Genomic DNA, 25,057 nt, shown 5'->3' on the forward strand with positions numbered 1-25,057 from the left:
GGTCAAAATGTGGAGCTCAGAGAATAAATATGGGTACTTGCACAAGTTACAACGTTGTACGTATATTACCTTTGTTATTACCTTTACCTATTTCATGCAGTGCCTTGGTGCGAAGTTGGTTGGCCAGTGTGAATTCTTTTCTTTCTCCGATCGTTGCGTGATAGGGATTAGGAAGAATAGGAGTGGGCCGCCGCTCGTCTAGTTGCAGGCGCAAAGTAGGATTTGTTGACAAGCTGGCCGGTGGTCTCCGACGTCATCACCTCGGGTGGTGCAACTTTACAACTTCTTCCGGGGTGTGTTCAGGGTATCTTCACCTCACAACTGTGCTCCCAACCAATTCAGTCATTCGTATCGTACAGAGTACAGACAGACGTAGTACCAGGAAGGTCTGAAAAGTTACTGAAGTAAAGTATCAGCCCATTCCAGCGCGTTTCAGAGTTCTGGGCCGTGATACGGAGTACAACTACAGTAGGCCTGAGCTAACTTTATACGTTTTTCTTATCGCGTACCGCGGCCCTGATTTCGAATCCCCCGGGCCCGTGTGGAGCCAAACGATAAGGGGCAAGACAATCCACCAGATCTACACAGTTGCCCAGCATTTCCACTACAATAATACGGGTCGGGTAGGCCTAGATCCTGGATTTCATTGTCGATTAGCCATATGACGCGTCAGGCCCCGCCCGCTCCTTAGGACGGGTGGTGGCCCTTTATATTCAATGTTTTTGCAATTCAGTCACCAGGCTGATTGGACTTCAGCTTCAATACTCGAGTAATGCGGAATATACGAAGCACGTGAAGCCGCCAAGGGCAGAATTGGCCTGGTACCAAGTTGTCGTTCTCTCCGCAATGTGCAATGCTTTATCTTTTGGGATTGAGGAATGAGCGATGGGGTGAATGCGCACACACTGTGTCAAGCAAGAGACGGAGAAGAGCGAGTAGGTTAGGTAGGACATGATTGCTACCAATTGCCCATTTCTCCCTGGCATTGCGCTCAATGATGGCTGGTGGTAGTTTGCCGGGTTTTAGATCTACACCTTGGATCTTTAATTTGATATCGTTTGTAATAACGTATCATGCATATCCTGCCCTATAGCCAACCGTTTTCTTTCAGGGGACGAGGACTTCTGGGTTTCCTGTTGTGGTCTCATAAGGGCATAGTGATTTGCTACGGGATGAAATTCGGTCTTAAATCGCTTATCTTTACAGTGGAAACGTCCTCTGCAGTTTTCAACCATCCCTTTGTTTAGAGTACCGGTATTCGATTCATTCGATTCCCCTACAATTATGTCGGTCGCTTTGTTTTGTCCCCCTGCGCTTCTGTTAGCCCATTATCAAAGACCTGGTTACAAAATCACAGGATGGCTGAACTGTTTCAATGCCGGCTCCTAGATATCGAAATTGAGCAGGTATGGAAATGCATGGTTGAGTGCCACGATTATAACATGGATATGGACTATAGTTGTGCTGGTGTCTCATCTCCTGCCAAACCACAGCATAGAGTATAACATATACTTTTACAAATAGCTCGACGTAATATCTGATATTCCGCCGCCAAATCGATACCTAGATAGTCCTTTAGTTAGAAAGAGTAAACAAGGAATCCCGTATCGTAGGTAGGCTATAGGACCAGCGCGTCGAGAAGTGACACAAATGCTTCAACCAACAGCCTGTTGAACAAAGACAATTAGAGTTTCAAAAGCTATTAAAGTGAACAACTCCCTAGAATTATTTTAACTTTGACCTAGTAGCACGTGCCGTCCCGGAAGTCTGTACCTGGAGAAACCCCTGAATGTCGTCGCGCACGGGCACCCTGAACGGGACTTGTGAAAATCGAACGCCGTCTCAGAGTAATAATGAAGTCTAAGAACAGACATACAACACGCCCCTTCACAATTGCCAGCTTTACCTTTCCCTCGGCGAACACACCAAGGGCCAATGTACTCGTCAGAAAGATCTCTACCCTCTGAGATTATTCCTTCCGGCTGCTGACCACTCTCTATACTTAACGCGACATCCCTCACCAGCAGCCGATCATGGATCAAGCAGACATTCCCTCTCTCCTCTCCCGCCTCAGCAGCGATGAAGATGCCATGCGCAAGATGGCAGTATTCAAGCTCCAATCATCAATCAATGACCCTGCCTTCGCCGATCTCTTCATTTCCTCGGGCGGTCTCAACATCCTGCGCCGGTTGATCATGACCACGGGTGGTAACACACTCGCATACTCCCTACAATCGCTTTCTCGTCTCCTCGAAGTAGATATGGGCTGGGAAATATTCGAGTCCAGTGGCAGTGGAGAGTTGGTTGAGCGGCTCGTTGAGCTGATCGTCACCCATCCGCTGGTTAACATTCTACGCGGGGCTATGAGTATATTGGTCGCTATCGTTTCACATTCACAGAGTGCCAGAGGAGCTGCAATGAGAACGCCTGGAGCGTTTGGGTTCCGTGCATTGAAACCAGCTGTTGCCGTATACCCTCAATTCTTCGAAATGGTCGTCAGTCAATTGAGTAGCGCAGATCATGCTCTATGCGCCAATGCATTGATGCTGCTGAATGCCCTGATGAGGGATGCCATTTCGAATGACAAAGATGGAGGGAAGACCGGTGGGACAGTCGAAGAATGGCCGAAGTTTATCAAACGATTACAGGATCTGGGGGTGATTAAGGCGGTTTATATATTGATGCAGAGCAGTTCTTTGCAGGACTTGGCGCATCCTCTGCTCGAATTCCAAGCGTTGACAAAGGTCCTGCTCAAGAAGTGGAGGGATGTCGCCGTTGATCTAGAAAAGCCGGAACATAGGAGGGCGTTGAAAGGGTTGCATCTGGCCAGCGCCCCGGAGAGGAAGGATTCTGCCAGCGGCACCACCAGGTTAGAGGGGTTGGTTGAGGGCAATACGAGGAAGGCGAGTAGGAAGCATAGTCCGGAGAAATGGCGAAGATTAGGTTTCGAGACCGAGAGCCCTACGTACGAATTTGAGCACACAGGTTTCTTGGGCATGATGGACGTGACAGATTACGTACGGAAGCAAGAGGATACTTTTCAGAAACTTCTTATGGAGCAGTCATCACGGCCTATGCACCAGAGATGCCCGTTTGCCACGGCCAGTTTGGCTTGTACTATGATTTTATATCAGCATTTCGAGGTAGAGAAGTCTGATGTTGAGGACGCTAAAAGCTACTTGGTATTGGATGGGATGAAGAATTACGACAAGATATTTCGGCCCCTGCTCTTGCAGTGGTCAAGATTACATGCGGCTAGTTTACAGACATTCTTCAGGTTATGGAAGGCAACTGGGGCGGAGCGTGATGATTTTGACAAAGTTGCAGATCTGGTTCGGATTTTGGTCGAACAAGTAGTTGGACAAGCGTCACGGACCAAAGACGTACATGATGTTGAAGAAGAATTGGCCGAGTTCGAATACCCCCGCTTGCGAGAGTTGCAAATGGAGTTGCTGGAATTGACATTCGAGGATGAATGGGGACAACATCTCCACCAAGTCCGAGATGAGCTCAAGCACGAGGCTTTGCAATTCGTCAAAGAACAACGGGTACGGTGCCTCCTACAGGGTGCTTGGTTTCCTAGGAATATCCAGCAGAAGGCCAATGCCGGCGAGGATGCCTATGCAGTCCGGAATGGGAAACCCCAGTCAACATTATGGAGATATGTCAGGCTCTCACATAACCGACGATTTCTGCATTACGCAGACTTCGATGCGGAGCGCGACCATGAGCCGGCCCTCGACGAATTACATGAGAAGATAGACCTCTCTACTGTCAGCTCGGTTGTCTCTAACGTCTCTGCATCAAATGACGACGCCTCAAGCACCCCGAGCACATTAACCGCCAAGACGCCCTCAAATACACAGAAATCTAACTCCACGACCAAAATCACAATCAACAGCTACACAGGCTCGGCAGACCAGAAGAACAACTGTTCACATAACGAACAGGCTGAACGGGCAATATTAACACTCATGCCAATGACACATAGCCTTGCCTCGGAGTGGCTAGATGGACTTCTGATGCTCCTGAACCAAACCCCTATCACGGCCGAGACGAACAAGCTAGTTGGCTTGGTGAGCGATTATTCATTGAAAATCAGGCTACTGAATGTTAAGCTGGGTGATGATTTTGCAGCAGAACCTGGGGCGGGAGCTGTGCCGAGTCGCGAGGGATTGGATGAGGATTATTTCTATGAAGTTTAAAGTTTAAAAGGTAGTTGTGTTGTTGTGTATGTTTTTGCGGAGTGGATTTTGTAAGGATTTGGAATGGGATGGTGAGAGAGAGAGAGCGTTTGCGCTGATACCCTTGATTTCCGCCTTTTGAGTTGGGTGAACTATATGTTCGCGCAGTTGAAATTCTGTATGTATGTCTTTATAGGATTGCCTTAAAAATGTACTTCGAGATTGGTTTCCTCAATATCCCTCTTATATATTTCGAGTTGTGCTTTGTTTCGTGCCAAGGTAGTAGAGGGGAGGAAGACGTGAACATATCCGCGAACTAGCCCGAAGATCCTCCGCACCCAACACAAAACCTCGCGGACTAACTTACGACAGCCAGCCCGCCGCATATACACCCCGAATATGGACCCACCACTACCTGGAATAGACCATCTGATGGCTTCACGGCAAATATATAAGCCCTCGAGGGGTTCCCTCCCCAATGACATTATACGAGCACTCCTCCCGGGTATTCAATTCTACAGACTCAGACTTTCCTCTTCTACTAATAAATCTTGAGCTAGAACTCCCGTTACATTGCAGACTAGAGAGCTCGCCCAATCGATCTCCCCGGTCCCAGATAGAACCCATTGAAGATGGCCGCTCAAAGCTAGAAGCCTCTTTCTTGTTCGCGTTCGTGGTTGGGCCTAGGGTGGCATTATCTAGGGTATGTCCGGTCCCTTTCTCCTCCCAGTCCAATATCTAATAAACGCCTTTCCTTCTCTCCCTCCAAAACCACATTCCAACATCAATCCGTAGTGGAAAAACCGTCTCGTCCCCATACACCAAGTATCCTCCACCCAACCGCAGAGCCTATCCTACTACTAGGGGTCCGATACCAATGGCGAACCCGACACGCTCCGAGGTATCGAAGACTACTACCCCAATGGTTTAGTGACCATATCGAGCAATAACCTACAGTTAAGTTTTAATCGCGCGGGGTTTATATTTTATATAACCAAATTATATTTAGATTACCATCAAGGTCAGAGGGGGGCTAGCCAACACAAATCCCCCGCTCCTGACTCGATGCACTCAGATGCGTAATCCGGCGAGGCAATGTGTCACACCAGTATGTGGATAGCCCTGCTGCTTTTCTCTTTTATAGGCGACTATATGGCCAGCTGGATCGACCGCTGTTCCCTAGCATGAAGACAAGGTGCCTAAACGCCGCCTACATTTCCGTTGGGACCCTTCCTAGCCTCTTGACTTTCCCAGATGCGTACTCTTTAACTTCTGTTCTTTCCCCACCCCATTCTAAATCCGGGCTCTAATATGCATCCTTTCTTTCGCCTCGAATATAGGCCCTCCGTGACAGGTTATTGCTATCCTCGAAGGGGCTATGTATCGTGACCGATCAATAGGGTGGGTCCAATAGGAGCAGCCTTGCCACCCGCCTCAGGAGAGGCATTTCCTTCGCCTTGATACTTCTCAAAAGAAGTCTGACGGATGTTACGTGCTTGAGGGTTACCAAGTGGTTTCCAACACGACTTGGGTGGGTAACTTCACCACTTCTGCTTCATCCAATATAAGCTCCCGAAAGTACCTCATCGAGGTACAGCGAGAAGTCCATCCCGCTCCCAAAGTCCCTCATCGCATTGAACCCATCATATGTCGCCGAGACCGTCATATTGCTACTACAGTCATTAGCATTCGCCAGGTTCATAAGGCTGTTCATGGCTGTCTCTGATGCGAGGGCATCAAATGGTGTTGTCTGCTGTTTTGTAGATAGATCACGTTCCAGGGCTGAGGAAGAGGTCGTGGTCTCGGGTACCGCCTGTGAGGTCACAGGGTTGCTACATACAGCTATGGAGGCGTTGGAATTGGCTGGTGATAGATAATGTTTGTTCTGGGTTTGCTGGTTTTGAAACTGGTCTTGCTGCTCCTGGTTGTGAACTTGCCACACACTGGCATCATTGCAATATTGTGTTTTTGATAAGTTGGTTTCAGCATTGAAATTGGCCTGCGTCTTGTTGGCAATGCCTTCGTAAGAATTTCCTGAGGAGTGTAAGTCTGAGTACAACGAAAAGGACTGAGATGCGGGACTTTGTCAACATCCTTATACTTACCATTCGGACCCATATCCTTGTGTTCTCCTGCTGTCTTTTGAGCGTTGTCTTCATGTCTCGGTTTGCTGCGTTCTCCTGAACCTTGTGTCTCATTTTCCGGTTCTTGTGATGCGGCCTGGGAATTACCCAGTTGTTCTGCCAGTTGCCCCCCCAGTGTCTCCAAGTTTTGCGGCAACGCGTTGGACATGTTCCAATATGATACAAATTGGTCGTGAGTCATGCACAGAACCTCGAAATTCGAGTTGGCTAGGTCTTTCTCAGCGCCGGGGGCTCCCAATTCTCGGTGCAAAAGTTGTACCGCGGCGGCTAGCCATATTGTATTTGACATGAAAGGATTGACATATTTGTATTGGACCTCACTACTCCCATGGATGACGCGTAAGACCTCATCGGCTGCTTCGCAGTATTGATCGAAAGCTCGATCCTTTTGCAATAAAAGGCCATTCTCGGCTGACGCTCCATGTTCGGTTGACATCTTCTCTCCTAGTTGCAAGCCGCTCCTAAATATATAGTATTTGTGTATCATCAATTTGGTCAGCTGGGTCATTATGTGGATACTATATATGGCACTATGAAGATGGCGTATCGACGATGTGGCTCCTAGGTCATTGCCGCGAGAATCAAAACTCAGGTACTGGTTACCATATTTAAGTAGTGGTGGTATTGCCATGGTGAAACAACGTAGGGAGTTGTACAATGTTGAAAGCTTGTGCAGGGTCTCAGTCGTTCGCTCTTTTTCAGTAAGTCGCGAATTGCCGGGCTGCCTCGCAGAACCGTAAGCTCTCCATCCTGTCTCGCCCTGAGGTGCTGAACGACGGATTCCTACTGGGCTGGAAATTCCCTGAGCTTCCTTCATCAGAGAGTTGACGACAATGAACCACGCTCTTGGAGATTTATTTCCAGTTCCCTGTAAAGCTTTCCAGCGATGGACCAAAGGGATCTCCAGCATGCAGCTGGCCTGCGGCTGGCCTTGGAACCATTTTTCGTCTTCAGCCGGTAGTACCGTCTCATTTTGAGACCAGTCAATAGCTGTGGGACATCGGCGAATGACACTTGCGAAGACGTCCATTTCCCAAATTGCCCACCATGCGCGCCTCCGCTCCTCGTCCTCGCACCACTGCGCTGGCTTATTTAAATAGTAATCCGAGGTCTTGCCCGAGTCGATAAGATGTAGGTTCATCTCGTATGCGATTCTAACACACAATCCAAGATATCTCCAGGCTTTGCCTCGAACCCCCTGAATTAAAAGCCAATGACTGGTCAGGATGAGCGCCTGCAATAGCGCTATAGATGGTGTTTCATCGCCGCACTCATTCAGCGCAGTATCAATATATCTCTTTGCTAGCTCGCTGAAGTAAGTGTCCGATAACTGCTCACATGAGCCAGTTGATTTTGAGCGAGGTCCTGCCGACTTAGCTCCAAATGCCAACATTGATGCAACAAGGGCATTCAGCTGTGAGCCATTCGTGATATGATGAAGTTTCGTACGAAAATGAGGTTCTCGAAATAGGCGGAACGAGGTGAATGTATTGAAATACTCGTCCAGCCTTAACACGGACAGTCAGTGGAAGCTCATCTATAAATATGGGCAAATACTTACAATCTGTTCATGATGTCTGGGCTGATGTCGAGGGCATAGCAAGTAGCTGTGAGCATAGGCTCTTCATTGCTAGGTGGATCAGGGGTATGGACTTGGGCTTGCTCCTCTTCTGGGCTGCAGCACTCGTGGGAAGGATGAATAATGAACGACAGGCTTTGCATATCCTTGACCTGCTTATAAGAGGTCGTCGAAGTTACTGAGTGATTTGGCGACGTGTAATCGCCCCCGACTTCAGTATTTTCGTTCTTGGCCCCTTCCAATGGCTCGACGGCATGACGTTTGCTTGGTTTCGAATTACCTTTTTCTAAGTTGGAGCTGTCGCGCTGTCTCTTGCGACCATTCTGAGTGCTCCCAATTTTTGGTCCTGGCCGTGCAGCTCGTCCAGGATAGTAACATGACTGGGAAGACTGCTCACATATCGAACAATGAGGTATTTCTCTCCCACACTTAATCTTTCGTTTCCGGCATACATAGCAGGCGATATTTGACCGCAGCTCCCCCGTCTCCTCGTCCATGGTCGCATTCGACATATTGACTTGACTTATGCGTACGGTAATGGCAATAATGACATCACAATATTGTAGTGGGCATCAGATTGTGCAGAGGAAGAGCCACTCCAGTGAACCAAGCCGTGGGTATCGTTGTCAAGCGTAAAAGAATGAGGTGGATCGTTAAAAAAGTAGGAACGCAGCTCATGAGTGGGACTAGTACACTTTAGCTAGGAGGCCGGATTATAGCTGGTGTGGGGGATTTAGGCATATCCCAAAACTTGGGGTGCAGGGCGGGGTTTGGCTGGGTGCAGCCCATACGTAACTATCTAGATAGGCTCTTGGACTTACCCTAGTACTGTTATCTAACTGCCAGGCTGTATCATTCCATGACCCAATGGTTGGGCTCTGCTTGCAAATACGAAGAGCGTGCTAGGCCAAGAAAAAAAGCCTAGAATTCCCTGTGTTGTTGATAGGAGATAAAGTGGGTGGTAAAAGGGAAAACCGATGTGGAAAACAACTAAACACAAACTGGCACCCCGCAGTCCCCGACTCCCCGAAGTATTATATCCAGGCCTTTCCGTGTCAACCACTAACAGTGGGGCCAGTTACAGGGGATGCTGCACAACCGTCCCAAGTCCCGGGTTTAGACCCCTGTCGGACTGCAGTAAGCCCCGTCTTCTCCGTGTTTGTCATCCTAAATCCTGGAACCGTGGCTTAAGCCCCACGGTGCATATTCGGTGTGTCTTCGGACTCGAAGACAGGTCGCGGGCGGACGACTATAGTTGTTGACAGTGTGCTTTTCGAATTGAGCGATGGGCATTTTATTAGAGCGATGAAATTCTTCCCTCTCATGTAAATGAAATTCCTCATGACAAATTATACTGTCTCTATCCAATATGACAAGAATTGAACTAGAATTATGGGACCAGGGCAATATTCTTGGGCTTAAGTGCGCACCACTTGCTGATTGCGACTTATCACCGTCAATGCTCCTATTTCCACACTGCTTTATCAAACGTTTGCGTAAAGACTTGACTCATAATAATTAGCCTATAATAAGACATATACCTAAAATAAGCCTCAGCAACTAACTTCCAATGCTACATGAACCTTAAAATTGAAATCTATATCTATCCGAACTCTCGAAATACCCATATTTTATGCTCAATGTCCAAAAAATTATTCATAATGAACCTTGTTGATCAACGTCCCGATATTCTCAATCGCAACCCTCATATCATCGCCATGGTTCAGCACAACCTTTGGATCCCTCATGCATCCAATTCCTGGTCCAGTACCGGTCATTATGACAGTTCCTTTCTCAAGAGTCGTTCCACTCGATAAGAAGGACACGAGTGTTGCAATGTCGAAGATCATTTCTCTAGAATAAATGTCAGTTACACTACATCGCCTGACGGAAAGCGACAGCCATTTTAGAAGTCTTCATTTTATTTACCTGGTATTTGAATCTTGGACGACACTTGAGTTGTGGATCGCTTGGATGCTCAAATTCTTAACATCACCGACCGCAGCTGGCGAAACAAGGACAGGTCCTAGGGGAGCAGAGCCATCGAGACCTGAGGTATATATTAGCCAAAATGCCCCACGTTCCCCCTCCCACTAAATCCCCAGCATCCAGAAAAATGGAGGAAAAGGCGAGGAGATTCAAAACTTACCCTTGCTAAAACACCACTGGCTATTCTTAAACTGTTGCGCCCGCGCACTAACATCATTCCCACACGTATACCCGAGAACATAATCTAGCGCCTCCTCTACGGGAATATCTTTGCCGTCCTTTCCCATAATCACCGTCAGCTCCGCCTCATAATCCGCCGTTCCATCCTGAGAAATCTTGGGAACATTAATCTTCGCGGGGAACGGTCCATTGATAGCTGTTCTCGGCTTGATGAACAGGACAGGCTCTGCAGGAATCGGCATGTTCGCCTCTCTAGCATGATCGCGGTAATTTAGGCCGATGCAGCGGACGAGTGGGACTTCGTGCGCGGCGATTGGGCCGAGGAGATGTTTGACGGTGAGGACGGTGGAGGTTACTTTTGCGTCAAATATCGAGCCAGTTGCTAGATTTGCTTGGATCTTTTCGCCATTGAGGGAGGAGAGGCCGACATCTGGGTATTTCTTCGCGTCGATGTTTCCAAGATGGATTTGTCCGTCTTCCTCGGCAATGAAGCGGATAAGGTGCGTCCAAGGTTGTGCCATTATGCTCAGCTTGATTTTGGGTTTTCTGGAGAGGCGTGTTGTTTCACGAGAATTTCTGGGAAATTGCTAGAGTATAAGGAAATTTGTAGAGTCGAAAGGTATCTGAATCGTGGGGTTTGATTGTATATGAGGGGTTTCAAGGTGGGATGTGGGATACTGAATCGCAATATGCGCCCCACACCGCGGGGTATCTTCCATGAAAGTCGGACTATTTTCGCAGTTTACAACGACGAATTTCTCCTGCTGTGGCGGATTACACACTATTCGTTGGTCCCCGAAAGTTCGAGTGTATAGTTGGCAGCCAGCCATCCTGCCTACCAGCTTGCGCGTCTCAATTACCTGTGCATACTGAATAGGTTGCTAGTCACAACCGCACCGAAGTAGTGTTTGTGCCACGAGCATTCTTACTTAAGAGCTTGTCATTTTGGCTTTTGTAAAGCCTATTTCAAACTCACTTTCGGGAGCATAGTATAACCCCGGAGTCGTTTGGGTGCCATTGTCTGCCAAATCAAGCGTAGTACGGCCCCCCCAAGCCTTATTCTCATTCTTACTGGGCAAGCTATACTTCGTAGAGACGAGACATATAAGACAGCCAAATTTGAAATTCCCCAAGTCACATCATTAAATAACCATACATCCCAAAAACGATCGTTGAATCATATCAGTCCGTGAGCAAGGCAAAACGAGCCCCGGACCAAACAGTCGTATTAACTCTATCGCAACAGAGGACTGTACAGTATTCTCAGCATCCTTCGCTCCGCTAGACTTCTGGCAGGGTAGTGTTGTACGGCAAATGCGCAATAGCAGACCCGATAGCGGCCAACGGTGTAGTAACAGGCCCCATAAATTAAAGATTCGGTAGGTGATGGTAGAGAACATCGTGTGGAACATGGCGATTTGTAGGCGCGAGAAACATTTCAAAGTAATCGTGAAAGAAGTGACGCCATTATCTGGGGCTTGTGAGCCTTAAAAGTACCTAGGTACCTAAGGTAGGTAGGTACTGTAGCAGATTGAAAAGGGGTCGCACCACGTGTTTCTAGCCCCTTTAAATGCATCGACAAACAATGATCTGACGTGGTTCCTTGGCATCATATTCAAATACCGGAGTCCAAGGATACATAATAAGTTTGTTGCACTTCGCAGTACTGGCCTAGACACATTGGGTGGCTGGGTGTGAAGGTTTTTGCAATGCGCCGTGGAGATCTAGACTTCACAAAGGATCCAGGCCTTGCGAAGTTGCGCCAAATGCTGCTTGAGTCTCTCGCTTCGTCGGTAGGAGGCGGAACCAGGCCACACCACGCGAAAACATCGATGTTACTTCGTAGAGCCAAGACATCTGATGTCAACCCTTCCTTCCGCCCCGTAAGAGGTTCTCCGGATCCATTAGCTCCATACGCGTTTTTGGACATGCCAACTACCTGTGTAGACAGTGAGATTCCGTCGAAAACGCGACGCGCTGGTCGTGGTCGTGAGTGGGCAATATGGGGGATTCGAGCATGGTTCGCGTGGACACCGTGACCTGACCGAGTTGAAGTCCTCGACATAGTCTTCCGCCCACGAAACTTACCCTGCTATCAAATTGCATCTAGGAAGTCCTGGAACGTAGTTTTGATTGCTGATGTGGATGTGTCGGAAATGAGAAACCAATCAAACATTTCAACTCTTGTTTCATCGTTTACTTGTGATTCCACAATTATTATCGTTTGGGGTTCTACTGCCCAGAAGCTATTTCCGTCGGAATTTCGTTGCCATTTCCTGTTTGTTTGGCCTCCAATACCCGATTTAGGAAATACGAGACATCATCTTTTTAGTTAAAGATTTACTTGATGACGACGCTGAGTTTCTTCAACGAGGTACTTCTCACGTGGAGCCAGATGCGGCGAGCGTATGTCACGTGAGTATGACCCAGGTCTATATTTGGGTAGGAAGCTCATATATGTCCAAGGGGATATGAATCGTTTGCCGAATGGGTAATACCGATATCTAAATCTACCATATTGTATCCTCGAGTTTGTCACTGCCAAGGCCTACCCCACAACTAGTTTCAGATCTCGGCAGCAGCCAAAAGTCCAATCGAATTCTACAAGGATAAACTGTTCGATCCGGATAAACGCCGGAAATCACTAGGTCCGCAAATATAGATACGATACGGCCCGCTGTACCTTTGCTGCGGTCATTAAATTTTGATGAGCGTCTGATGTCAGCCAATTGAAGCGGATCCTGAGGGCTAAGCTCAAGGTTAAAGAGCCTTGGGCTCGCCATGCACTGGCATTCTGTCCCTTGGTTTGATCTACTTCTTTCAACTATTGCGAATTCAACGTCACAGCCATTCTCAGGAAACCACCACCAAAATGGTCCTCCCAAAGACAGTCCTCCTCGCTCTTCTCCCCTTCTTCCTACAAGTCGACGCCCAGGCTTCTGGCAATGGAAAGACTACACGTTATTGGGACTGCTGCAAGGTTAGTTTTTAGTAAATTTTGGGGTTGGTTTTATAAAAGCTCTTCCTTCCTTGCCTCCTTCCTTCCCTCCCTCCCTCCCTCCCTCTCCTTCCTTCCTTCCTCCCTCCCTTCCTTCCTTCCTTCCTTCCTTCCTTCCTTCCTTCCTTCAAAACACTTCTCTATATTTATCTAATTGCTGCAAGGCTTCCTGCGGGTGGCCTGGGAAGATCAGCTTGGCCAGCGGCTCTAACCCGGTCAGTTCCTGTGATGCCCACGACAGGCCGCTGAGCAACTACAATGCCGTATCGGGCTGCAATAATGGTGCCACATACATGTGCTCGAACCAGAGCCCTTGGGCCGTCTCCGATACTCTCAGCTATGGCTTTGCGGCTACAACGGTTGCGGGCGGAACGGAATCCTCGTGGTGTTGTGCATGTTACGAATTAACTTTCACTTCTGGCCCTGTGCAAGGGAAGAAGATGATCGTACAAGCTACTAATACCGGAGGTGATCTGGGCTCCAACCAGTTCGATCTTGCTGTAAGTGTTCGATTTATACCCAAATAAACCCTTCTAACAGACTCCCTACAGATTCCTGGTGGAGGCTTTGGTATCTTTAACGGTTGCACCGCAGAATGGGGAACTCCCTCAACAGGTTGGGGTGCTCAGTATGGTGGCATTTCTTCACGCTCTCAATGTGATGCCTTTCCCGCGGCCCTCAAAGCCGGCTGCTACTGGCGTTACGACTGGTTTATGGGTGCAGATAACCCCGCCATCAGCTTCAAGCAAGTGGCTTGCCCGGCTGCTATCACCGCCAAATCTGGATGTGTGAGAGCAAATGATGCTATTAATGAGACACCTACTGGCCCAGCCTCAGTGTCAACCTGGACTTCTGGCTCAGCTTCTGCAACGGCTGCTCCGGTAGTGGATCCAGGAACTAATACTGGGAATGGAGAAACTGTTGGACAATATAAGCAGTGTGGCGGAGGTGATTATACAGGACCAACGGTCTGTGAGGCTCCATACACGTGCAAAGCCTCGAACGAGTTTTACTCGCAGTGCTTGTGAAAACGCCGGTGTAATTGGTCTTGCGATACCTACTTTGCGTATCAAACGAGGAAACCAAGGCTCCTGGTGGATATGACGAACTGGGGAAAATGATTTGACGCTGCTTGCTTGTTATTTGTACATACTTTCGAACTCAAGTTTGTACATATTGTTTTCTAGTGTTGCGCATAGTAAGTAGGACTTCGGGTTTGCACGCAAGCCTTCGAGGGTCTTCTATTTACTATTCTGGCTGGATTAACTGCCGTTCCCTGATCTAAATATATTTTATTCAGCCTACATGTGCATGGGACTTGGGCATCGGATGAATAGAGTAATTGAAAAATTATGAAAAATTGTATTTAATTGCCTACTCTACGGCATCGTATTAATTTATTCTTCCAGAGTACCCAATACGCCATCTGCGTGAAGAAGTTTCTATTCGGTGTTGTTCAACTTAATAGGATTTCTTCGATATCAATTTTATACATGCCCCCGAAGAATTCCACGAAGAAATGGAAAATAAGAAGCAGTCGCTCTAGGTATCAACACAATCTAACCACCCTGGGCATACTCGTCTCTCTCCAGTCCTTGCAGTATTTCAGTCCTCTCATTTATAACAACCTCAACCCACTTTGCCTCGGCCGCCCGCTTTCTCTTCCATTCCACCTCATCTATCTGAGCCCGCCCCTCGACAGTTCTGACTTCGCTCCTTTGCTTCGCTCTCAAAGTATCCATCTGCTTCCTCTCCCCTTCCGCAAGGGCCTGCAGCTTCGACTTCCGATAATTTTCCCAGGACTTATATTCGATATCTTGATCCCTTCTCAACTCATCCCTCGCGGCTCTTACTTTATACTCCCCGCCTGGTTTCCCCTTCCAGTATGCTCGTAACTCATCCACGTATTTATGTTCGATTCTTTGCTCCTCGGCTAGGAGTCCATGGTATTCCATCTCGAGTTTGTGTTCCATGTCGGAGATTTTAGTTTGTGACTCAAGGGCGAGAACTTGCGTTTCCTGTGGATGCCGGATGGATAGCGTCTCCAAAGCATTTTCACGTTCTTTCTGCAACGTTTCCTGTTCCAGATCATAGCGCTCTGCGATTCTAACATGCTGCACATCATGCAGTGATTCAAGTTCCGTGCTGAGATGAAGGAACCGAACATTAACAGCAGCAATACGCTCCTCCTCTTGGCGTCTCTGTTCCTCCTCCTCTTGTACTCTTCTCGCCTCCGCCTCAGCAGCTTCCATCTCAGCTTCCCTACGCTCAAACTCTGCTACGAGCCACAGCGCACGGCGCTCTTCTTCAGCGGCTGCAGTTTGTAGTGCTGTACGAGCTGCTTCCTCATTCCGGCGAATTGCGGCTTGTCCCTGAATATCCGCTAGTTGGTCATTGGTACATGAACATGTGCGCCAGCGTAGACCGCAGATGTAGCAAAACTGGGCGTTGCAGCGGCATGTCATGTGGCGGCAGCCCTGGGTGTGCTCAACTAAGGCATGGCAGCTATAGCAGCGTTTCCAGCCTTCTTGATCAGCGAGGTTGATGGTGGCGATTAAGGCGGGGTCATGGGGGCATTCTGTTCCAGTGTGGGAGATACCCCGGCAGCTGGTGCAAGTTTTGCGGGAGCACTTAGGGCATTTGGCGCGGTTTGATTCCCTCTTGATACCTTCTGGGGAAATCCAGGTGCCGCAGTTTGGGTGGGCGCAGTAGATACGGTTGCCGACAGGAATAGACCATTCAGCTTCACGGCCATGGTATTTCTTTTGAGTTTTGCGGTCTAGATGCGGCTCGATGGTTGAGGAGGGGATTTTGGTGAGGCAGCATTTTACTGGCCAATGAGTTTCTGATTCCAGGGCGTTACTGCTAGTTGTTAGTAACTGGAATGAGTTGCCAAGATAGAGAGACATTTACTTGATAAGTCTTTGGAAGCAGTCAGCACAATAACTGTGACAGGTGAGCTTGATAAGGTTTGTTGTTGCAAAGTCATCCAGACATGAGACACATTCCCTAGCAATAAGTATTAGACTGGGCAATCAACAAAGTTTATGATCCTACTTACCCTGTTAGTGGCACTGGAATTGCATCGTTTCCTACATCCACCTGACCTGGTGGTTCTTGCATTGTTGGCAAGACTAAAGCGCTACCGTTTTGGTTAGGAGTTGCAGGGTGATTAGGTGTTTTATCGGTGCGTTTAAGTTTGAATCGAGAGCTAATAGCAGAGAGGAATTTCTTTTCAACCCTTGATGACGCATGGTCAGGAGAATTGGCCGCCGGTGATCTAGACCCATATCCAGAGTCCCCCGATGATAGCGAAGCTCCACTGCCCTGGCTCGACCGAGGACTATGTGTAAAGATAGATGGATCCAAAGCTCCACTCATCGAGATCTAGCATTTATTAGTTGATGAGGGAAGTATTTATGAATCAGAATCTCCTACATCTCTTCGAGGTTTCGCTGACGCCCTTCCAGCTCGACCCAGGGGCTTTTCTCGGCGAGCAGCAGCAGTCCGCATTTCCACATCGGCCCTATGGCGGTCCCGTATTCTTTCTATGGATGGTTCCAAAAGGCTACGGATATCGGTCGATGTACCATCTTGGAAGTCTAGCAGCTCCCTAGGAGGATCGTATCGCCTCCAATTATCTATCGGTTCCGTTTCTGAAACACTAGACACAACAGGCTCGAACAACAGATAAGAAGGCGAACTCGCTTCATTACTCTGGTTGGTGTCGATGAACAGCTCATCGTGAGCCGGCGGCGATGGTTTTGCCGTCATCATCGAAGAGGAAAACCGGGGGAGAAACGGCTCATCACTCATATCTTCCTCCTCGGGGCCGTCCTTGGGCCAGTTGCCTGGCATGATAGCAACCATTGCCATTGCGGGCAAAAACCGTGGAAGATACAAAGAACAAAAGAATGTATATTTAATAAGATATGTCTCGATAAAACATGGAAGCAGGAAATACTCGCAACTCGACCGATCTCTCCGAGATAAACAGGCACAAACTGCAGTCTATCGGGTTTAAAGATACAAGATACAGCGTAGACAGAGGCAATGCCGAACACACATGCTATGAAGCTCCAATTAAAAGACAGGCCGCAGTCCCGCTCTTCGATGCGAGCCTGGGAGAGTAAACTTCGCCATAGCCACTGGAGTACCATATACAGCCAAAGCTCGTGCCTCCAAGCTGGAGAGCAGAGTCGGGCGACTTCACAGCCCGCATCGCACTCCAACCGCGAAATACATGGATACATCGAACCAAGTGCTGAAAGATAAATCCAATACACGGGCAGTTGAAAGGGATGTGGTTGGACAATATAAGTCTGCCTGCCGTGGGAAGGGGCTGAGTCGACGCCTGATGTTCGATGGCGGCATTGGCATGGCAACCCTGAGCGCATCGACAATATCCTTATCGCGATTGCGGTTCAGGCTCCCATATGAAGCAGAGTAGGCACCAAGGCATACTATAACGACGACGATCACTGTGGGGAACTCCACCAGCTCTCCATCGCACGCTGCGCAACATTGCATTACATTGCTCTACCCATCACACGATGCGGGATTATTACTACCACTAAGAGCTCTAGCTCACACATGGCACAGGTCAGTTCTGGACGAATGTACAGGCTTCACGACAGCTTGCTCTTGGACATAGACGCCTAACATGAATCCTACTGAGCAGGTAGTCGTTTACGAAATTGTCTACCCGTCTATATTATACGTTTCTGCCGTAGACAGACCCCCCTATTTCCACTACCGTATAATTTCCCTGCCTACTATTCGAAACTGCTTGGTCCCTGCCCAGCAGTACTAGCCAGCGAACTTACCTCTGAGCCAGGCGAATTACACCCACTCAAGTACTGATGTATTATACCGACATCTAACACAGAGCAAAACGAGCATCAAACACCCCAAATACTGCGGGGGTACCGAGTCTAGGATATGTCCATACTTCCTACATTGTCCACCAGGTTGTGTTATCTCATCTTCTTGAGAGACATGGGATATAAACAATAAGGAGGCTATGCCATTAGGTTCGCTATAAATCGTTCTATGCTAGTCGTCAACCTAGCAGTACTTGGCGAATAGATTGAATGCATTGTTATGCATGCGAGGACCTTTGGTTTCCGCTCTATGCCGAATAATTGATCAAGTGCTTATTTGCCATACGACAGACGTTCGATATACGACAGACGGCATATGGTTAATATATGGTATGATATCCGACATGCAATGAAATTTAACCCTGTTCCCTTTATAACAATTGAAAGCGGCCTGGTACGTACCTACCATTTTCTTGGAAACGCTTTTATAAGGCTCAAAGCCCATCAGCCTCTGTCAGTTGGGTGGTACGCTATTGCTCCTACTTTGTCTATTGGCATAGTATTCAGTCTTCCACGTTGAGATCGCTGTTGATCGCCACAAGCTAGGAGTGTCAGAGGATTATTGGCTTGCTTTATGGGAGCTTCGGCGCGAAGTATTGGTAAACTACGAGTCGAATGATCCTAGTGGTAGGCTTGCCTGCTTCCCTCCACCTGCGCCCCAGAGCAAAGGGTGCCTAGTCACTGCGCCTGTGGCCTATTCTTCTTTACTCCGTATGACGGTCAAGTTTGCCAGTCACTCGGCCCCTTATCCCATGGGAACAGCACCCAAAGCCCGCCGCCTTAGTTAAGTTTTGGCTGTTAAGGGTTGCAGATCCCCGTCGCTGTCTGGAAGGAAAATTTCAATGAGATTATCCCCAGCTGGTATTTCTCCTTTGTACGAGAATCTCAGTGTCGTTGTTTCATCTTCTAGGTCGTTAGAAACTTCAAGCTCTTAATTACATAGAGCCCTTTCGACCCTCTACACAACTTCAAACTCTCCACAATTTAGCGAGAAATTTCATACTTTCAGGCTCCTATTGTCTACTAGTATAGTAGAAAATTTTCTATCCACCTTGGACTTGCAACCTATGGCTATGTTTAGCAAGCTCGGGTTTCCCTATGGTCGTACTTGTGACCGGTCTTGTTGTTAAAAACCGAGGAAAGGAGATTTAAGCTATTTTGTGCCGGTTACCCTTCCAATCCAATCAATCTAGTATGAGCTCGGAAATAGGGTAGAATCGGCGACGCTGGCCCACATGGCAGGTGCAAACCTGATTGGTTTTGGCAGGCCCGAGACCACGTTGATATGATTCAAAGAAGCTATGACTATATTTCACTGGGTGCTAGAACATGCAAGAAATCCGGACTAGGTATTCTTATTTGACTGTCTCGATGGAACCGCGCCTCCCTTGGGCGGTGCATCGAGTGTCTGATAACCTTGAGTAGTCAAATAGATCTGAGATAAGAAGCCTTCATTCGGAATTGCGGGATTATTGAAATCTCACCTATCTATTCTACAAGACTAAAAGATCATACTACGTTCACCGCGACCCCAACATAAGACGTCCTGATCCCAACCTCAAAATTCCGAAGCACAAGCCCTATATCATTATACAACGACTCAAAACCAAGAGACGGAATACTTCTCTTATATCAAGGCTGAAATGACTCGGAGCTAATTTAACCGCCAAACTATTGTCGACTAGTAAGTCGCATGAAGGGTCGTTAAAGAATAAAGCCCAAGGGCCGTAAATTCCCGAAAACTTAAAAGCGCTCCCAATGAAAGGATCACGAGGTATTGCTCAACGGCCAATTTCCCGGGGGGCGGGGAGGGGGGAGACCTGCACGATAAGCCACAGCAACTTCGTGGATAGATTTCATGCACCATGACGAGCGTGATGCTGTTATAATGTGCAGTTATTGGTTAAGTTGCTGCTTATGCATTGAGTATCGTGCAATAGAGACATCCATGAAAACGAGGCAACCGAACAACTCACCTGGTTATATGTTGTTGGTCGTAAGGCAGCCGAAAAATTCGAAAATATAAGGCTCAATCAAGATATAGAATCTCCGCCATGAGTTTGATTGGATTAAGACAAGGCCCATGACGGTGCTTGGTAATGCTTTGGGCATTAACAGTTTAATAGAAAGGGCATGTACCATATATTTCATACTTCCTAATCACTGCTCGTCAGCCTCGTCATTTGCATTTAACCAATCGCCCAGCGCCACGATAATACGTATCAAAATGGCGACGAGATGAGGTCCCACTCAAGAGAGCCGCATACTTTGGTAAACAAAGCATTAAAATCAGCTCACTTGCGCTTGGATCGATAACGATATCCGATCGAAGTTAGTGAAAATGTCAGTTTCCGAAACGGCCCCCACGCATATCATTGTTGGAGTAGATGTTGGAATGACTGGTACAGGTATGGGTACCTTATGCTTCGATCCATCAACTAATGTTGAAGGCTAATTCTCTATGTGTCGCTGTGCTTTCAGGAGTCGCAATTGGCTCGTACTCCAAGAATTCGATTCTTGGACCACAGATTATTCAACGATGGACCCCCGACCCGAACAGGGTTGATAATAAAATTCCTACTCAAGTTACCTACAGAGCTGCCACGGCAGCTCATGTTCACTCGGTGGGATTTGAGTGCCCCTCGCAAGAAAAAATTGGTACCGGAATGCGATTGATAGGCATGTTCAAGTTTCACCTCGATGATAATTTTCTACGGGAAAGGCATAAAAACAGCCAAACAACTAATACTGATACTCTTGATGATGTCAAGTTTTGGTACCAAACATTTTTGACTGCGCTGCATGGTCATATTTCGCGCCAACTTCAGGATATATGGAAGGTTGATATCACTCTGACAAGGGTCGAGTACATTTTCAGTCTGCCAACATCTTGGCAAACTAATGATATATTGAGGAAGAGATTCCGAGAGATTATACACGATTCTGGGTTTGGGAATGATGTTACGATGGAATTGACCGAGGGGGAGGCTGCCGCTGTCTTCACTGCAAAGCATCATAGCCGGGAGTTCACTGTTAGTTAATGTTTGCTCTCCCGTGGTATGCTTATGCTAACGTGCAAATTGTAGGAAGGAGACGCCTTTATTGTTTGTGATTCCGGAGGTGGAACAACGGTATGTCCTTTTGGCCTTTTCCATCTTCTAATGAATATCTAATACTGTTTAGGACATGTGTGTGCTGCGAGTGAAACAATTAAGTGGTGAGGCCGTCGAACTTGAAAATGTCGACGAACCCAAAGGTGTGTATTCAACTCTCAGCTTTCAGCTTATTGAATTACACTCTTATACCCTTGCTTCTTTAGTACTTCCAGTCGGCTCCGTCAATATCGATGAGCTTTTTGAGGAAAAGATTCAAGGACCTTTAGCTGAGCTTAGGCGAATCCATCCAGAATTATCAGAACATGTCGCTCACCAAATAACAAGAGACGAATTTCAAAAAACAAAGAAATCGATTGGGACAGGATTGAGTTTACCAATTTGGAAGTTCCAGGTGCCAGACCCAGTGACTAATGAAAGGATAGAGGTTTCTAAGTAAGCAAGCACTGTGACTCATTACTATTGGATGATATTGACAGAATACTGGTAGAGAAGACATCCAAGCGATGTTCGACAAACAGATTCATCAGATATTCGAATTTATCGACTCTGAAGTGACCTATCTCGAGGCGCGCAGACCTGATGTTCATTTAGTAAGTACAGTTTATAATCTTTGGTTAGTACCATTTCTTCGAGTCTAATTCTAATGTCCTTTAATAGTCTTACCTTGTTCTCGCTGGAGGGCTTTGCTCTTCGGAATACGTGCAAGCCAAAATTAAGAGGCACTATGAGAAGAACATCACAGTGCTATTTGCGGGGGCACCCCTAGACCTGTAAGTCCTATATCCCTTTTGCTTGATGGTGTTAACTTATCTGGCAGCCCGCTAGCTGTATGCAGAGGGTTGGTTATTGACCGACTACAACATTTGTCCAACCAAATTTCTGTTATCTCAATCCCGAGTGGAAGCGCGTCGTACGGAATCCTACATTGGAAGACGCATAACAGCAAAGAGGAAACAGGTCAGGACCCTACAAAAACTACCAAAAGTCCGGTTGATGGCAATAAATATACCCCCGATCAAATCGATTGGCTCATTGTCCGAGGCCAACAATTTGAGTCTGGCGAGGATATCAGGAGGAAATATTCTCGTTTACTCACCCCAAAAAATCAGACACATCGCTGGAAGTTTGCAGTTGTTCGATCCACATTGCTCCCGACAATGTTGCCCAATGAGTTCGCCCCCAATAATGGCGATGCTACCATCTATTGTCTTGTCATAGCGGATCTTGAGCCAGGACCAGAGAACATTGGCGATGTTCGAAGGCGTTGGCTGAGGGGCAAGACAGGCGTGCAGGTAGACTACGAGATATCTGCCATCATAAAGCCTGGAGAGCTGAAATTTCGAGCCAGAATCGTTGGGCAGAAAGAAAGCGAAGTCCGGGACCTCGAAGTGAAATGGCTGGACGACTTAGCCATTGGGGCTGGGGAATGTAATGTTGGATTTGACGATGGCCTCATAAAGTTCATAAGGTGATTGATTCCCATCTTTCATGGTTACCAACCCCTATTTACTCATCCTTTGTCTCCCCCGGATATCCGCATCGTACGATTATGTGCAGTGTACGGAGTAACCCCTAGAGTAACCAATTGTGTATAACTACATCTATTTTGTGACACCCTCGTTTGCTAGGTGCTTTACCCGTAACTCGATATCCAACCCTCGCCGAAATCGAGTGGCTCTCGTGGACGGTGGGTTGTGGAATCTTCGTGGCTGAATGCGTCAGTATTGGGAATGGATGCCTGCGCCACCCGTTTATTCAAGCCTCGCCAATTAGGATCCGGACAAGCCCCTCCAATCCCATTTCAGATACGAGACAAAAGGAACATAACTCCAAGGCCACGGTGGATACACCTCGACGCAAAATACTCGTACGAAGTACTATCTGACAGTCTGACTTCTTCGTCCCCTAAGCATCGACAGACCTTAATAGTATGATGAGGACACACTGTTAATAAATAAAACGTTGAACTGGCCACCTGTCATGATAGTTCCCTAGATGAAAAGTTCAAGTTCTGCACTAGTCGACTATTGACCTACCAGTTGGCGAGCCACCACTCCTGCCCCAACGGGTATGCTTTTTCCCCCAACCTCAACAATATAGCTGGCTCCCTTGAGCAACGATCATGAGCTCAGCAATACCACCATTGTGCTAATTCAATGGCATGAAATAAATGAAACGATGGTACCCTGCCAGTCGACAGGGCCACCTGCAGTCTCACGAAATTCCAGTCTCTGTGTTACGACTCCTGGGCCTTGCTTGAAGCATTTACTAGCATCATTTAAAACTCAAGGCTTTTCTTGACTTTTGTGAAAGCATCCAATATCGGTTTGCAACCTCGATGATCCGAGCCACTTATCCTGGCCTGCAGGAGGTTGGGATATTGACCTATAAAGGGGTTTAAGAGCATCCTCATCATGGCGGCTAGGATCCTATCCCCACTAAGTAGACACGAGGCTAAAGAATGTGTGGTAAAGCAGATGAAGCCCATACACCGGCAGCACAGCCAGTCAGACTGAAAGAAATTCCTCCAACATCCCGCCCACCAACCAGCACCGCCAGAGATCGACCTTCCGCTTCCGGCCGCGAGCGACCAGCCTCGGCGCGAAGACACAGACCAGCGAGTTCTTCAGCCTCCTCCGCCAGACCATCTAGTAAATCAACCAGGCCATCTAGCTCGAGACGGGCTCCAAAAACAGCTGGGGCTGAGAGGCATAGCTCATCGCGTGGAGATCGACCCCAACGACCTCGGCCAAGGTCCCAATTTCCATCTATTCAAGAGTATCCCGAAGACAAAACAATCATCAACAGCGTTGCAGAGCTTGTAACTCTTATCGATCAACACGTGGAGTATTACTACCCCCACGATGGTCCCCATTTGGAAGGCACCACTGCTCTCGACAATCCACGAACACGGCATGCAACTATCCGCAAACATATTGCAAGGGAAATTATCAGCTCGATAATCATGACCGGTAATAGGTATGAGACGATCCCATTCGATAGTGTGTTACTCAGATGCTACTTAGCTAACCAAGTCCCAAGTTCGCCAGATGTATCTCTCGTCGCACATCGGATATCTGAGTATGTGGAGGAGTATTCAGGCCGGACCTCCTACGAAGCTAAGCGCAAGTCTCATATTCTTGAACTCTGTAAACTTGGAATGGAAACCAAGGAACTTATCGACTCTCATCCTGCACATTGGGAGTTTGGTTCATGGGATGAAGCGGGTTTTATCCTCCTGCTTCCAACACTTTTGAGGGATGGAGAACAGGTAGTAGCGAGGCAGATATTCAGGATATCCTAGGCAACAAAATTCGAGATAATAAAACACTTGTAGCTTTGAGTTCCAGAGGCATATTTCCGTTCAACGTAACTTGAAGTAAGCAGCGGTTGAAATCTTTGAAAGTTTCGCTGCAGTGAGCCTTGCTGCAAATTGGAAACCAAGAAAGGGAAAGGGAACCCGAAGGGGGACTTATAAGGACTGTCTGACTGCCGACGAAGGTGGGACGGGAATGAGAGTCGTCTGCTGTCTCCCGACAGCTGTGACATTCGAGAAGTCCCGACAGCGAGCATAGGAATAGAGCGGTGGAGCGAGAGAGTGCTGTTGAAGAGGTTCGAGAATTCGCTGCAAGGACACTCGTCGCGCCAGTTGAAAAACGGGAAAGTGTGTTAACTGGAAGAAATAAAAAACCGGAAGATAAATAAGTACACAAGCACGTAAGTGCCAACTGCGAGTACTTGTCAGCTAAAACCGAAAATAGCACTCGGATTTGCGCCCGTGCTGCTGCATTGCGGCCTAAATGAAGTACCAGTTGGGTGGTTGGGCGGCAACCACGTGGCAGGCCGTCTCTATGCGCGATTACGGCTTTTAATACGATGGTATGAGTGTAATGTGCATTTTCAAATAGTCTCGAATAGTTGAGGATTGGCTTAGATTAAATGAGTGATGGCTGGCATGCTACTTTGGACAATATAACGGGCACT

General features: G+C 47.7%; 8 protein-coding genes across 8 annotated transcripts; 5 read left to right on the plus strand and 3 right to left on the minus strand.

Moving 5' to 3' along the window:
• Window positions 1-2,033: 2,033 nt before the first annotated feature.
• Window positions 2,034-4,205, plus strand: BP5553_02937 (uncharacterized protein; the record flags this gene model as incomplete). The annotated part of the gene is made up of 1 exon (XM_032011560.1): window positions 2,034-4,205. The coding sequence occupies one exon, from the start codon at window positions 2,034-2,036 to the stop codon at window positions 4,203-4,205; it is 2,172 nt and encodes a 723-aa protein (XP_031871253.1).
• A 1,355-nt stretch (window positions 4,206-5,560) lies between these two features.
• BP5553_02938 (uncharacterized protein) lies at window positions 5,561-8,419 on the minus strand (the record flags this gene model as incomplete). Its single annotated transcript, XM_032011561.1, has 4 exons — window positions 5,561-5,710; window positions 5,767-6,218; window positions 6,290-7,836; window positions 7,890-8,419. The coding sequence occupies 4 exons, from the start codon at window positions 8,417-8,419 to the stop codon at window positions 5,561-5,563; spliced, it is 2,679 nt and encodes an 892-aa protein (XP_031871254.1).
• Window positions 8,420-9,559: 1,140 nt separating this feature from the next.
• On the minus strand, window positions 9,560-10,597 carry BP5553_02939 (Fumarylacetoacetate hydrolase-containing protein; the record flags this gene model as incomplete). Its single annotated transcript, XM_032011562.1, has 3 exons — window positions 9,560-9,761; window positions 9,837-9,957; window positions 10,057-10,597. The coding sequence occupies 3 exons, from the start codon at window positions 10,595-10,597 to the stop codon at window positions 9,560-9,562; spliced, it is 864 nt and encodes a 287-aa protein (XP_031871255.1).
• Window positions 10,598-11,842: 1,245 nt separating this feature from the next.
• Window positions 11,843-12,738, plus strand: BP5553_02940 (uncharacterized protein; the record flags this gene model as incomplete). The annotated part of the gene is made up of 3 exons (XM_032011563.1): window positions 11,843-12,065; window positions 12,409-12,482; window positions 12,640-12,738. 3 exons carry the CDS (start codon window positions 11,843-11,845, stop codon window positions 12,736-12,738), a joined length of 396 nt encoding a protein of 131 aa, XP_031871256.1.
• Window positions 12,739-12,948: 210 nt separating this feature from the next.
• Window positions 12,949-14,102, plus strand: BP5553_02941 (Barwin-like endoglucanase; the record flags this gene model as incomplete). Its single annotated transcript, XM_032011564.1, has 3 exons — window positions 12,949-13,056; window positions 13,239-13,574; window positions 13,626-14,102. 3 exons carry the CDS (start codon window positions 12,949-12,951, stop codon window positions 14,100-14,102), a joined length of 921 nt encoding a protein of 306 aa, XP_031871257.1.
• Window positions 14,103-14,633: 531 nt separating this feature from the next.
• Window positions 14,634-16,950, minus strand: BP5553_02942 (uncharacterized protein; the record flags this gene model as incomplete). Its single annotated transcript, XM_032011565.1, has 4 exons — window positions 14,634-15,936; window positions 15,988-16,083; window positions 16,136-16,461; window positions 16,513-16,950. The coding sequence occupies 4 exons, from the start codon at window positions 16,948-16,950 to the stop codon at window positions 14,634-14,636; spliced, it is 2,163 nt and encodes a 720-aa protein (XP_031871258.1).
• Window positions 16,951-20,298: 3,348 nt separating this feature from the next.
• On the plus strand, window positions 20,299-22,545 carry BP5553_02943 (uncharacterized protein; the record flags this gene model as incomplete). Its single annotated transcript, XM_032011566.1, has 7 exons — window positions 20,299-20,365; window positions 20,439-20,989; window positions 21,044-21,088; window positions 21,141-21,505; window positions 21,561-21,663; window positions 21,731-21,843; window positions 21,891-22,545. 7 exons carry the CDS (start codon window positions 20,299-20,301, stop codon window positions 22,543-22,545), a joined length of 1,899 nt encoding a protein of 632 aa, XP_031871259.1.
• Window positions 22,546-23,534: 989 nt separating this feature from the next.
• On the plus strand, window positions 23,535-24,377 carry BP5553_02944 (uncharacterized protein; the record flags this gene model as incomplete). Its single annotated transcript, XM_032011567.1, has 2 exons — window positions 23,535-24,052; window positions 24,116-24,377. The coding sequence occupies 2 exons, from the start codon at window positions 23,535-23,537 to the stop codon at window positions 24,375-24,377; spliced, it is 780 nt and encodes a 259-aa protein (XP_031871260.1).
• Between the last annotated feature and the right edge of the window lie 680 nt (window positions 24,378-25,057).

Source organism: Venustampulla echinocandica (assembly GCF_003357145.1).
Source record: "Venustampulla echinocandica strain BP 5553 chromosome Unknown scaffold_1, whole genome shotgun sequence".
NCBI classification, from domain to species: domain Eukaryota; kingdom Fungi; phylum Ascomycota; class Leotiomycetes; order Helotiales; family Pleuroascaceae; genus Venustampulla; species Venustampulla echinocandica.